Below are 14,130 nucleotides of genomic sequence, written 5' to 3'. Positions count from 1 at the left end.
CTCATTATGGGAACTGTCACTGTCGTTACCCTCGCCCTTCAAGTCATAGGTGCTGAGGGCCTTTGTGACCTGTGTCAAAAAGCAAATCCCCAGCCCCCCACTGCACATGCCCTCTAACAACCCCAGCTGTCAGTCTATGACAGTGTCACCAAGACCCCGAGAAAGAGAATAAAGGGACTGGGTGTCAGTCATCACTGAGGGCCAGAGAGCTGGGAGGGGGGGCCACCTCTAGCAGAGGCATCTGAAAGGCAAAAGGCTGTCATCTGGACAATGGGCTGCCAGCTCAGAGTCCCCCACGGCCCCAGGAGAAGAGGGTGGTGGGGGAGGCAGGGCAGCCGACTCTACTTACGGACTGGCTGCGTCTTGAACTCGGAGGCTGCGCTGATCTCACCCAGACCCTTGCCGTTGAGGGCTGCCAGTCGCACCGTGTACGTCGTCTCAGGCTTCAGGCCCATGATGGTGACGATGCCCTCCATGCTGGCTGTTGTGAGAACATGGAAAGGATCACAAATGATAAAAAGCCTACCGGTGAAATGGTGCAGCCGCTGTGGGAAACACTATGGCAGGTCATCAAACAATTAAACAGAATTATCATCGGATCCAGTGATTCTACTTCTAGGTCTACACAAGGAAGGATTGAAGCAGAGACTTGGACAGATATCTGCACACCCACACTCACAGTAGCCAAAAGGTGGAGGCACCCAGGTGTTCCCGGACACATGAATGGAAAAACAAAATGCGGTGCACACATACAATGGAACATTATTCAGCTTTAAAAAGGAGTGAAATTCGGACACGTACTACTCAAATGAACCTCAAGGACATTATGCTACGTGAAATGAGACAGACACAAAAGGATAAATACTGCATGATTCCACTTATACGAAGTACCTACGAGAGTCAACTACAGAGAGACAGAAAGGGGAGTGGTGGCTGCCAGGAGCTGGTCAGAAGGGGAGGGGTGTTAGTGTCTCATGGGTACAGGGTTTAGGATGATAAAGCTCTGGAGATGGACCCTGGTGATGGTTGCACAACAATGCGACTGGATTTAATGCCACTGAACTGTAACTTAAAACGGTTAAAATGGTGTATTTTATTTTGTATATATTTTACTACAATAAAACATAATTACATGCGGAGCAGGGCCTCGCCAGGTTGTCACACCGTAGCAGGGCTTCTGCGTGGCAGGTGGTTGAGATGGCCCCTCCATCCTGCAGGGTCATGGGAACCAGGTTCTGAAGTGCCAGGGTACAGAGGCCAACAAGTCGACGTGAGACGTGACTGTGTGTGCCCTAATTCGATGTTGCAGCATAGGAACATGAACAGATGGCAGGTGACGGCACCTGGCCACCCTCAGGAGGTGAGAGTGGTATGCTACCCTACCCTATGGGCAGTCAGAGTGCCCGGATCTGGTGAATGCCCGGTGAATGTGTGCCCAGCACCAAGGGACTCCTCATTCTGAAGGAAACAAAGACTTTTCCAGACTCACCTTCCTTGGCATCGTACCACTTGAAGTGCCACATTTCCTCGCCCACTGCTTTCCACTCAGCCTTGTATTTGAGGATGGGCACCCCACCTGTGGCCTCTGGCTCATCAAACTGCACCTGTGCTGTGCTAGAGTATGGCTCCACCTGGTCGATGGATGGTGAAGATGGGGTGTCTGTAGGGAGAACACAGATGAAGGCCCAAGTGAGCCTCAGGTAGGACACAACTCGCAATTACGTCTCTGCCGTTTCTGTTCTGTCTTGAAATCTTGTTGCCTCTATCCCATCCTCCTAGCCCCCCTCCCCATACGATTCTCTCCCCACATGCTCTATGCCCAGATCCTCAAGCCTCCATTGCTCCCTGCTTCCTCCTCAGGCTTTGCTGACCCAGAGCCTTTCTTCTCACTCTCCTGGCATCACTAAAGGACACAAAATGGGCCAGCAAGGGTTTTAAAAGGGTGGTGCAGCCGTAAGGGGTGCTCACCTGCTTGGACAAGGATGAATTCCAGAGACTCCTGTCCAATGCGGTTCACTGCGGTGCAGTTGTAGTTTCCAAAATCATTTTCAGAGTCCGGGGTCACCTTGAGAGACAAGGAGCTCTTGGTTTACATGCCCATGGGATGGTCACAGCCTCAGGCCCTTATTTTTTGGATTAAATTCGTAAAGAATAGAAGTAGTAAAGCAGGAATCATTGGCTCCACCCGAGCCTTAAGCCAGAGAGAAGAACAGAGAAGGGGCCATGGAAGAGGACACTCTGCCTTCCAGGCCCTGGTGTTGCCCAGGAGACACAGGAAGGAGCTGGGCTGAAGCTGGAGTTCTTCGAGTTCTTCTCCAGCTAACGGCTCCCAGCTCAGGACATGCCAGAGAAGCAAGAAGGATTTTAGCTGCACTCAGAAGCCCATCTATAGTCAAACTGCCTTTTCCACCCTGCCGCTGGCCCGAGCCCCGCTCACCTCCAGGTAGCTGGCAGAGGGGCTGTTGTAGATCTTGATATTGCTGTAGTTGGAGCTCGGCAGCAGCTGACCATCTCGGAACCACGAGATTGTGGCACTGGGGTAGGCAAACACCTCGCAGGTGATGTTCACCTGGTTCCCCTCCCAGGTGTACACAGCCACGGGGCCCTGCAGCTTGGGGGCATCTGCAATGAGTGGCAATGACTGTCAGGAAGCCTGCCACTGTCATGGAGCCCTACAGATGCTGTCTCCTGGCACTGGGAGGGGGGTGTGCCCTAAAGCCGGGCTATGCCAGGGTATAGTAGAGGTCGGGGCTGTTCTGGCAATCCTGTGAGCTGACGGGAAGACAGAGGACATACAGCGGGTAAAGAGGCTGGGGATGGTGTGAGGAGGTGACCTGGGGACCCAGGGAAAGGGAGCGGAGCTTGCCCAGTGCAGGTTGGGTCCTAGCTGCACTTTTCCCCATCTATCCCAACCCTCCATGGCCCTCCCTCCCAGGTCTTTCCACAGTGATTCCTCACATTGTACTTCGAGGTACATGGACTGGGAGTCCTGGCCGATAGTGTTGCTGGCGGTGCAGATGTACTCTCCAGCGTCTGTGTACTGGATGCTCTTCAGGGTCAGGGAGGACACGCGGGCGTGGCTGCGCACCACCATGTGCCCATCCAGAGTCTGCCGGGAGGGAACAGAGAGTGTCAGAGTCCAGGGCAGGACGGGGGCTAGGAGACCAGGCCATCGCTTGCGTGACCAGTCTCACACCCTCTCCTCTCTCTGCCAGTGTCTAAGTCTCACTTTAGGTTCCAACTAGAGGGGGAGACTGCAGAGAGCACCATGGGAACTTGGGTGTACCCAAAACAGAAATGGGCTCAGTTTATGTCAAGCAGCCTAGCTGTGTGCCAAGACTGGTGTGGCTCAAGGTCCCTCAAGATGATTTTGTTTGGCACGTCTCAAATGGAAGCAAAGCCCCGAGCAGCAGATATTCCAGCAGAAACCGCCTTGCCTCATGGGATTCTGGGAAACCTGTACTCCCTTCTTTTCCTCCCAGCAGTCCACCCATCTGCCAGTGCCACAGTGCATGCACACTGGATGGGAAATCCGAGTGTGCCAAAATGCAAAAAGTTATATAAGAAACCCATATTTATGCAGAGGCCTCACTTTCCTGGATGCTTAAAAGTAAAATTATCTTTTAAAAAGCCCAACAACTCAGAAGTCAGGAGCTGCTGAGCTGGAAGGAAGGGTAACTGGTTCCTCTCTCCAGGGACAGTGGTACAGAGAGTCCCAGGTAGATCTGGGGACCTTAACCCCACAGTCACCCTTGATACTATAATCGGCTTTCTGAGTCTTCAGAATTACTGGCCAAAAAGGAAATAAGCATATGATCCCCAGGCAATGGGTCCTGGAATATCTCCCAGTGTTTCCCCCCTTGACACTCTAGGTCAGTGATGGTGATCCTATGACACGCGTGTCAGTACTGACACACGTAGCCATTTCTGATGACACCCGGCCACTGAGGCGGCCGCATGCTGAGGATGAAACATTTGTGAAATAATGTTTTTTCCTCAAAGTGACACACTACCCGAATTATACTCAGTTTTTTGGTGAAGTTTGACACACCAAGCTCAAAAGGTTGCCCATCACTGCTCTAGGTGAATGGTTCCTGGACTAGGAAACGTCTGGGCATTTGCCCAAGTTCAGATCCTCCAGAAGGTGGTAATCTACAGGAGTCTTCCTCTTCAGAGGCTGGGCCACACTCTTATCTCTAGCATGTAGTATTCTGTAGAGATGGATGGGTGAGTGGTCTGCATTTGTATAGCATCTGTTAAGCAATGGGTTTGGGCCTTTAAAGAATATAACAACAACTGGCTTCAGATTCTTTCAATGTGCTGTCTTGGAAGCCCCAAACCCAGAATTGCATGTCACACAGCAGCCAGTTTGGGAAGCTCAAAGCAAGGCAGCCTGGCCTGTGAGCGGCTTCAGATCTGTCAAAGACGTCCCTGTACCATCAGAGATAGATTTAGTCCAGCTCAGCCACTTAAGCCCCATCACATTTCACAACCATTTCATGAAATGGTTATACTGACAGCTGTACTTTTTTCTCCCCTTCTAGCTGGTCTCTTTCTTCAATTTCACTATCTGGAAATCTTTCTAATTTAATGATGTCAACGCACCAGTAGATGGCCCTCCGTAAAGAATTCTTATTTTGTAGGGGCTCAGGAACAGGATTGATGATGGGATTATTTTCAGATGCCCAGTTCTCTCTCCGGGGGACACAGTTAGTGTGACTGGGCCTTTTGAAATGTTTACTCTGGCACCGGGACAAAGTCCGGGAGTGCCACCTACAGCCATGCAGACCAAACGTTGCACTGATAATTCAGGCTCGGGAGGAGAAAGCAGATGAATTCTGGGCAAGAAGGAGAAGATCATTATGGCAAGAAGACCCTGTTTTGCAAGAGTATGAAGGGCAGTTATAATTAATCCTCTCATCGAGACATTTTTGCCTTTCTTCTTCCAGGTGGAAGTGCGAAGGCTTTTCAGAGCTTACAGAATGAAATTGGCCAGAACCCAAGCTGCCTTCTGGACTTACGCTCTTCATCTGTGAGTGAGACAAATAGGCGGGAACGGAACTTCTGAGCCCCAAGGTGGCACTCATTTGAAATTCAATGATGTCCAGAGTGAGATACTGAAGATAAGGACACTTCTGGAAAACCGAGTGAGGTATTTGCCTTGCTGACAATAAAGCCATTACTTCCGCTTATGATAATAATTCACTTAACATCTTCTTAATGCTCCCTGATAAACCTCAGCTCCTCCAGGTCTAGTTCAAAATGACAGGGAAAATGTACAAGTCCAAGCAGAATGAGACCTGTAGCTGCTCAGAAGTAGCTAATAATTGACCCTCCTCTCCCTTCCCCAGTCCGAGTGGGTCCAGGACTTTGAAGCAATAAAACACCCAGCCCGTGACAGCACTGAGCGATTCCTGTGCCCCAGGAAGGAGCATTTCAGTGAGATGTGCACTGAACTGCAGTCCCTCTGACATGAGAAGGTCTGAGGCAAAGAGAACTGATAATGAACTGGAGCTGAGATGGCAGTGTGTTCATGTGCAGAAACTAACATCAGCGCCTGGGGACAGGCAGTCCTCTTCAAATATTAAACAGCATTACATATTTATAGCCATGACCTGAACACATGAGTTACGTGTTCTGAATAATTATCATTTCTGGAAGACTAAGAGGAGAGATAATATAACCTATAGGACTGCTTGCTAGATTCTACTTTTATAGCATCACAATACCAAAGTTTCATCTGGAGAATAGACAAAAGCTTTTTTTTTTTTTTTCAAAAAGTATTCATAGATTAGGTCCTTGAACCTCATCTAAAGTATACTGGTTTTTATTTCACTATCTGTCACTCAGTTGCACAAATCAGGTAAAAAGTGATACTCATGACCTATGAGCAGGATCTTGGGGGTGTAACAATTAAAATCAAAAGATGAATATTTAGCTTCAATTTTCAAACTAAGTCCCAAATTACCCCAAATGAAACAAGGAATCAGAAATTTCAAAGGCTAATGGCTACCGACTTTAAAAAAAACCCATAAAGCCATTTGTGCCGAATCATTCTAAGCTCATCAATTTAACACTGTGAAAGTAGCATAGACACGTTTAACAGTTTGGGAGAACCAATGAGACATATCATTTGCATTGCTTCAAGATGAGATGTAAAGTCATCATTTACCAAGACCAATCATTATAAAATAAGCGAGCAACAAGATGAGTTGAGCTGGAAGGGAAAGGGCCAAGTGGGTTTTAGATCACTAACCCCGTGCCTTTATGATCCGAAGCCACATCAACCAGGTGAGAATAAAAAAAATTTCACCATTTCACAATGATGGGCCTGGGAATGGGGAGATTTAAGTGTAATTACCTGGATGTGATTTTCCCAGCACCATCAAGAGAATAAGATCCAGTCTTAGAAAACAATAAGGATTTGTTCACCCACTCCCAACACAGCTTGCTTGCTCACCCTAAAATGACACTATTGCTAAGTAACAGCTACCACTACTGACCTATTCTTTAATCTAAGTTACTAATTAGTTTAGCGTGTCTGGTTGTTAACTATAATGGTGAGTTAAACCACAATGCTTTCAAAACTAAGGACTGGCTAGTGGTCAGGTAAGCTATACCTCTTGCTTCTCTGGTCGAGTCCACGAAGCCTGGAGAGAACAAGATATAAAACACAACAAGAAAGCAGTAAAAGTTTACAACATTGCTTTAGAGAACTGATGAATCACACTGTACTCCGTGCACATGCAGCTTCTTTCCAATTCAGAACTTTTCCAAGGCCCACTCTCAATGGTGTGCTTATTACCCAGCTTAGTCAAGGACTTGGCTTATCTTCAGCTCCCCCCACCTCACCCCCACCTTATGCACATTAGGCTATATCATTCAAAGGTATAGGCTTCCCTCAACTCCAATAGACATACACACGGACACCAGCAAACGTATTATAGGCTGCTCCTAGACCAGAATGTCTTAATGTCCCTCGTAGTATCTGGTGACACTACTAGTTCTAACCATATAATTTATAGATACTTATAGAGTGAGTTTCCTCCTTTGGATTTTATAGGACAGCTTATCACAAATACACTAATGCCATTTTGTGCTCATGCATTTTATAACTCTGCATGCATACTATAAAAAAACCAAATTTTTATTTTTTTTAAAAAAGGAACAACAACAAAAAAGCCTAAGACACATTAGGAATGGGAAGTATGAAGTTCTTAAGACTATGGGTCAGGAAGCCTGGAGGATACTACACTGAATGCATGTGGGCTCCAGCAGGCTCCATCTTCAGCAAACACGGTGCTCCAAAGAGTGAGCCAACTCAGGGAAACACAGGTTGGGTCTTTTCCTACCCACATCTATATTTAAGATTTTTTTTATCTGGCACTTGAGCATCTACTCTGCTTACAGTTTTTCTGTTTTCATATTGGGAGTCAGAGACATCATACCTGCATCGCTCTTTCTATTGGATGGCATGACTGACTGATTGTCCCTGGTGTTCAGATAGAAACAGAATAGAGAAGATGCCAGACATAGCAATGCAACCCAGGGAATGCAAATGAGTTGGCAAACATTTAGTAGGGGTCCACTAAATGCAAAGAGCTCCTGTGAGATATGAGGATGAGAATGCTGGATTATGTCACATGAAGAAGAAAGTGAGGACAGAGGAACATGCATAGACCAAAGAAGCAGTGGGCCAACATGTCAAATGTGGTTGCCAATTCCACATCACTTAGAAGCTGGTTTGTCACACACCAGGGCTGCTTGAACCAAGATAGATTTTTAGGAGCTATGTCTATGGAGTTGTTTGTTTTTCAGATCTGATTTTCTTGTGTCTCTCCCAAATTCTTATGGTTTTGTAGCATTTAGAATAAGCAGTTGCTAGTAACACAATTATTTTAGTTGCTTGACCCCCCCCCAATAACTTGTGAAGGCATGTGGCCTGCTTTAAGACAACCTGATATGCAAATACACAATAAAATAAATGAGAATATGACTAGAACTATTCCAAAAATTGTTAGCTCCATGTTTTTTTTTCATATTCATGTTTTATTACCTTACAAATCTTCAGGAATATGTATATAAACTAAGGTGGAACATCCCTTCACTATTCTAAAGTATTCCCTGCTAGAAATTTGTCCACAGGCTGGATAAGCCAGCCTCTGGTTGCTCAATGTAGGTACCTTTTCCAATTTTAAAAGTGAGCACCTAGTTTGTATTGAAGGAGAAATTCTTCCTGGTGATAAAAAGTTTGCAGAGAATTGAGAATTTCAAAAGATCTCTCTTATTTGTGGGCTACTTGGGAAGCTCAAGATTCAAGGTTCATGAATGCTTTTCCTTTTTTCTGCTTATTTCTGCTGATCTCAACTCTTCACCCCTCTCCTTTTCCTTAAGGCTTCGTATGCTTTTCTTATTAAGGCTTATTCACATTAAGGCTTCGTATGCTTTTCTTCACCTGTCATTTCGAAGGGATATTCAAGTAAGGGCACTACGAGTTTGTTCTGCCAGAGACAGATGATGGAAATTATCATCCCAAAGTTTCACCCAGAGTGTAATGGTACCTGGAATTTAGTGCCACTCACTTAAGTACCTGGCAATAGTTAAATGAATCCAGGTAGAAAGAGTAATGAAATGCTGTGGACACAATATGGACACACAAACTTTCTTTGTATCTGCATTGTCAATGACCTCTGCACACACTGGTCTAACTGACCCATTGTCATTTTCAAATATGTTTTGATTTTGGTCAACATATAGTGAGCACTAAGAAATGAACTAATTTTCAGACAAATTATCTACCCTAATGGTATTAATGACCCAAGCTTAGCCCAGCTATTATCAGTCATGGAGCGAGACCAACTCAACCAGCTGAAGCTTAGTAGGTTGACAGTAATCTCCAATAAGTGACTGGACTAAACCCAGAGACAAGATCACAGATAGGGTGTGACATGCAGGTTCACTGTATTGTTTTACTTTTATTTTTATTTTTTAATGAATAAAAACAAGTATTCCATTAGAAAGCCACTAACTATGTGTCTATGGCTGTAAGCCTTTTCTCCTCTCTCCTCAGTGAAGCAAAAGACCTAGATGCTTTAATTAGCTTATATTGTGACTAACTTTATTAAAGAGATCATTAAGCCTTCCAGGGAAGTCATTAAAGTCACAAGAGGATACCGTGGCTTTCAGTGCTCTACCTTCTTAGCCAATGACCCAGAGGGAAGCCCTAGTGGCATTCTACAGGCTCTATACTGGACTATGTCCCAGTCAACATTTTTATCAGTAATCTGGACAAAGATATTTTAAGTAAGTGTTCATATAAGGTTGTAGCAATAGCCAATGCAAATGCTAGATGACAGTTGCATGGGGAAGACCACTCTATTGCCTGTAATAGAGTCTTGTGCTTGGGCTGGGTCTCCACTGATTGCTAAATCTCATTATTTTCAATATATAAATAAAATAGGGGAGCATGTGGATGGAAATTCCCTGGACCAACAGACCTCTAAAGAATAGTTCTGATGAAAGCCATTCTTGACTGGTTGGAAAGATAAGCTCAAAGGTTTTTCTCAAGCCTGAGAGTGTTTATACATGTGGAATTTTGGTAATCACATGATTAGAAGTGGCTACTGGTATTTAGGGGGGAGGAGATTCGGGTGCTACATATCTTGTAATATCAACCTTTATAGTCCCAGTAAAGGAAGAGTCTTCCCAAGTTTTCATAGTGACCCCATTGAGAAACATTGGGTTATAACCATAAAAATATAATTTTTAAAAGAAATAAAAATGAAATTATGCATGATTGGTTAAGCAATCAATTGCATATGAACAGGATAGGAGGCATGTGGCTTAAATGCAGTTCATGTAAAAGAGACCTGAACATTTTAGTTGACCACAAGCTCAATACAAGGCAACAGGATGAGGAAACTGCTAAAGGGGCTAATGTAACTCTAACTACATTACAGCATCCAGATCAAGGGAGTAATAACTCATGGAAGTCTTCATCATTGACTCTGGGCACCACAAAATTTTAATGGAGCACCGGTGAGCTGATACCATCTATTATGGGGCAACTAGTGAGGTAAAGAACAGACTGAAGAAAACTCAAGTAGCTGCTTTAAGAGTTCTTATACAAAGACTGGCTGCCAGAGGTGGGAAGGCTGAGAAGCAGACCTCCTGGTCATCAGTGTTGGCTGACTGCCCTGCAGAGGGCTGACAATGTCACCTTTCAGGCAGGGCTGAGTGACTGTCTGGCAGATATGTTAGAAAGGGGTGCCAGGTAAGACTAAATAAACGCAAAGAGTGGCTTCCTTCCAATCTTCTATGATTCAGGCATTTTATGTGATCTAATTCTCAGGAGCCTTCCTCACCTTGGCAGTTCAATATGATTGTCTATTCTTATCTGCTTAGCATAGCATCCTGATTTTAAAAAGAAAATTGTTTTCTTCCACTCCTACAATTCAGTGACTCTAATCATGTCGATACCTAATTACATATCATGCAACTTCAGATGGAGTTGCACATGAGGAGCAGCTACCAAAGTAAAAGTGAAGCTTTCTATCCGGAGTCTCCCCCAGGAAGAGGCCACCTTTTTTTCTTAATTATTAGCTATCCGTGGTATGAAGCTGGACATCGCGCCTCTTTGATGTAAGTAGAGAATTAATATAAATAGCAACTTTTGTGTAAGGGCTTCATTAGGTAGGTATGTTCATCTGGTGTCAACAGCACTGGCCAGCTTGGAGGACTTGTTCTCACATTGATTTATTCACGTTCCAGTAATGTCACATCAAGTAAACCATTGTTGTTATGGTAAAACAACACCACCTATGAGTATACCAAGCCTCCTTGGTTTGAGGAAGTCTCTGCTGAACACCTTTGGCCTCAGTATTTAGTGAGTGTGAGTATATATTAGTACCTGGTTATTTGTTCTCATTCTGTGAAAATGAATTCACGGATACAAGCTGGAGAACCAAGCTATTAAAGGAGCTGAGGTAGGCAGAAATCTTAATAACTCTTCTGGTCTAGCTTAGCTATTGAGCTATTCCTAGAAAAGATGTAGAATTTAAAAGCATCGTTCATCTGGGATAGATGTTATCTCTGTCCTTCACTGAGGTCAAAGATACACACTGGGCCATTCTGGACAAATCTACTCTTAAGACTAATGTAGGAAAACCTGTCAGGCAGCGGTCCTGTGGTTTAAGCGCTGGAATGCAAGTTCAGTCCACACAACACACATGATGGCAGCAGAAATCTGAGCTGAAGGTTTAACCCCAATGTTGATAAAGAAAGCATCAAGTAAACACCACATTTCTTACTCCAGTACAATATCAAACAGCATATGCGAGTTTCAAAAATACTTAGCAGTTCCTTTGTTGAGTTAAGCCGAACTCAACTCTGGAGGTAAAACTTGCAAAAAATAATGGGTTTTGGAATGGTATTTCTGTTCCTTTTGACTCAGCCTTGCTTTCTATTAGTGGGACAGAAATCAATTCCTCAAGTGCAGATCCAAGTTTGGTTCTAGTGTCTCACACTGTCTCTTTCGGGTTTACTTGAGTTTACCCTCTCTAAGGATTTCCTTTAGGTAGGCAGAAGAGTGAAGATCTATAATTTCTGACATTTTGGTCAATAAGTAATCCATTACAAATGTCCTTTGAATCTAAGGCCATTACTTCTGAGTAGGTGACAAAGCCCATTACTACAGAATATATGAGGTGAGACTGGAGAGGTGCCCGAAGATGGTTTAAGTCACTTTAAAACCGAGCTTCTTTTCCTTCCTGCATTTGGCCTACTCGGTAGCGAAGGGCAACACAATGTGGGGTCCCCTCAATTATTACATGTTGTTCATAATAAAGATAGCTCTGGAGGCTTGTAAATCCACATGTTTTCAAGTGAAACCTCCCCAGTCATTTGAATTTGTCAGGGAGCTTGCTACGTTGTTCTTACACTCTCAGCAAATACACTGTAGAGCCTAGGGCAATCATCATCACGTGGAAACTGCTAATTATTTTTGCCTTTAGATCAACATGATATACAAATGTGATCGAGAATACAGGCAGACACAAAGGCAACCAAGCTTTTGTGCACAGAGTGCATGTATAGCATGAGTATACAAAATACGAGAAGAATTGACAGGTTTGTTCTGACCCTATAACTTCCAGGAGACATTTCCTTGGCTCCTGAGTTGAGGAGAAAATCACCTGGAGCACCAGGATATCAGTTTGCCTTGTTCCTCACAGCCCCAAATCCTGCGTTTGAAAATCACTACCTTCTTCCTCCCCAGAGAGCTACCTTGACCATACCCACTAACACCACACTCCTGCCAATCTATGCAATGAACTGCACCCCTTCCATTGTCAGAGGATGTGGAGCAGGATGCATTCAGGTGTGGGGAGGAGGAGGCCACAGAACCTGGATTCCAGTGACCAAATCCCCCTTCTGGCTCACCGAGGAGAATTGGGCATTGGGCAGACTCAATCCGCTTCAAGTCTGCGTGCCATGCCCTGAGACTCTTGGGCGGCGACATTATACCTTTTCTTCGCTGCTGATGTTTCGGGTGGAAGTTCTCCAGGTGATAGAGGGAATGGGGTCTCCCGAGGCTTCACAGGTAAGAGTGACCTGCTCCTCTAGTTCCATGGCGGTCTGGTTCTCTACATAAGTGATTTTGGGTTTTGCTGAAAAGACAAAACATTCCTGTAATGTTTATCTAACCTTCTCAGTGCCCCAGGTTTAAGTGGTAGCATGAACAAAGGTTATCTACTTCTTAAGTATAGGCTGTACTCTACCTGTTGAAGCCTCAGTGGTTTACCACAAGACAGGCACACAACAACACCACAGTGACTAATAAAAACAACACCCTGTGTAGTAAGAGCACTAAGCAAGGGCAATGGATGCAAGAGGCATGGAGCAGAGGAAGAGCCCTCCTCTGGCTGGCATCTTGGTGGGGACACAGCTTTTGGGCTGGGCCATGAGATTTTCAGTAGGTGAAACTTTGGGATGGAGACTGAGTCATTCCATGGGTAAAACTGGTTGAAGGAAAGCAAAGAAGCAAGAATATGTGACGAGAGGGTTGGGAAGAGAGTCACATGTTTGTGTATCAAAGCAGAGCAGGCAACAACGCATCTTGGCACAGAGTCTTGACCACCTGTTAAGGTTCTTGCTTGAATTCTGTATGGAGGCAGGTAGAGGCCACTGACAGTGTTTGATCAGAGAGATGAAATGGTCATTTGCATGACAAGAAGGTTAATCTAGAAACAATTCAAGATGATTTAGCAAGGAGAAAACCTTGAGGTGGGAAAACAACTTGGGAGCTCTGGCAGTGCCCCAGCTGTGATGTGACAGTTCTGATGGGGCCACGTCAGGGGGACCAAAAGGACAGCTTCGAGAGAGATGCTAAAGAAAGGCTTTATGGGAAGTGGCAAGTGAGTAGGGGTAGGAGGGATAGCAAGAAACAAAAGAAGGAATGAGGAGGAGCCAGACAACGCCGAGATTCGTAATGCCTAGGAAAGTTGTGTGGCATTAACTCAAGTGCAGAAACATGGTGGGTAACTTGGGTTGCGGAGTGGGCTGGGGATCGGAAGGAGATGAGTTGAGATGAGTTCATTTTCCAAATGTTTTGGGTAATGCAAGAAAGCACAAGCATTCAAAGCTGAGTTAAATGTTAACACATTAGAGAAAATTGAATTTTCCCAATTTAAAACAATTATACTCTGAAATTGCTAAACCTTCCATAGAAAAGATAACACTGCACAAATGTAACTTATTTCACTAATAGAGAAAAGGCCAGGCTAGATAAACAAATAAAAAATAAGTAAATTAAAATTATGGCTAATTTTTGAAAGAACTGCATTTCCTTTATATTCAGATTCACCCAGTAACCCCATGTAGGCTAACAAACTACTGCCTACATACAGCCTCCAAATTGAGGCCCTTGATTCTGCTTTAATAAACAGAAAATAATGATAGAGCTGTGCATTTTCTGTAGAAAATATCTGCTTCTACATAAAACTACCACATAGTTCAAATACTCTCCTGAAGTTAATGTGTACTAACAGCCAGCTTAGCAAATCCTTTATTGCCGGCCAGCACATGGGCTCATCTCAGTCCAGTGTGGCCCAATGATCATGCATTTGAATCCAT

The 14,130-nt window shown here is 44.6% G+C and overlaps 1 protein-coding gene across 1 annotated transcript in view; it reads right to left on the bottom strand.

Moving 5' to 3' along the window:
• NCAM1 (neural cell adhesion molecule 1) overlaps positions 1-14,130 on the bottom strand; it is a 61,862-nt gene that overhangs the window by 36,204 nt on the left and 11,528 nt on the right. Inside the window, exons 8-14 of the mRNA XM_054725004.1 lie at positions 12,523-12,665; positions 6,621-6,650; positions 2,959-3,109; positions 2,438-2,622; positions 1,969-2,065; positions 1,490-1,660; positions 350-481 (exon numbers count right to left, since the gene is read on the bottom strand). Of these exons, the coding sequence (XP_054580979.1) occupies positions 350-481; positions 1,490-1,660; positions 1,969-2,065; positions 2,438-2,622; positions 2,959-3,109; positions 6,621-6,650; positions 12,523-12,665 (909 nt within the window). The remainder of the gene's footprint in view (positions 1-349; positions 482-1,489; positions 1,661-1,968; positions 2,066-2,437; positions 2,623-2,958; positions 3,110-6,620; positions 6,651-12,522; positions 12,666-14,130) is intronic.

This window comes from Eptesicus fuscus, chromosome 13 (genome assembly GCF_027574615.1).
Source record: "Eptesicus fuscus isolate TK198812 chromosome 13, DD_ASM_mEF_20220401, whole genome shotgun sequence".
In the NCBI taxonomy this organism is placed as follows: domain Eukaryota; kingdom Metazoa; phylum Chordata; class Mammalia; order Chiroptera; family Vespertilionidae; genus Eptesicus; species Eptesicus fuscus.
The sequence above is the reverse complement of the archived record's forward strand: the minus strand, read 5'-3'. Positions and strand labels throughout refer to the sequence as shown.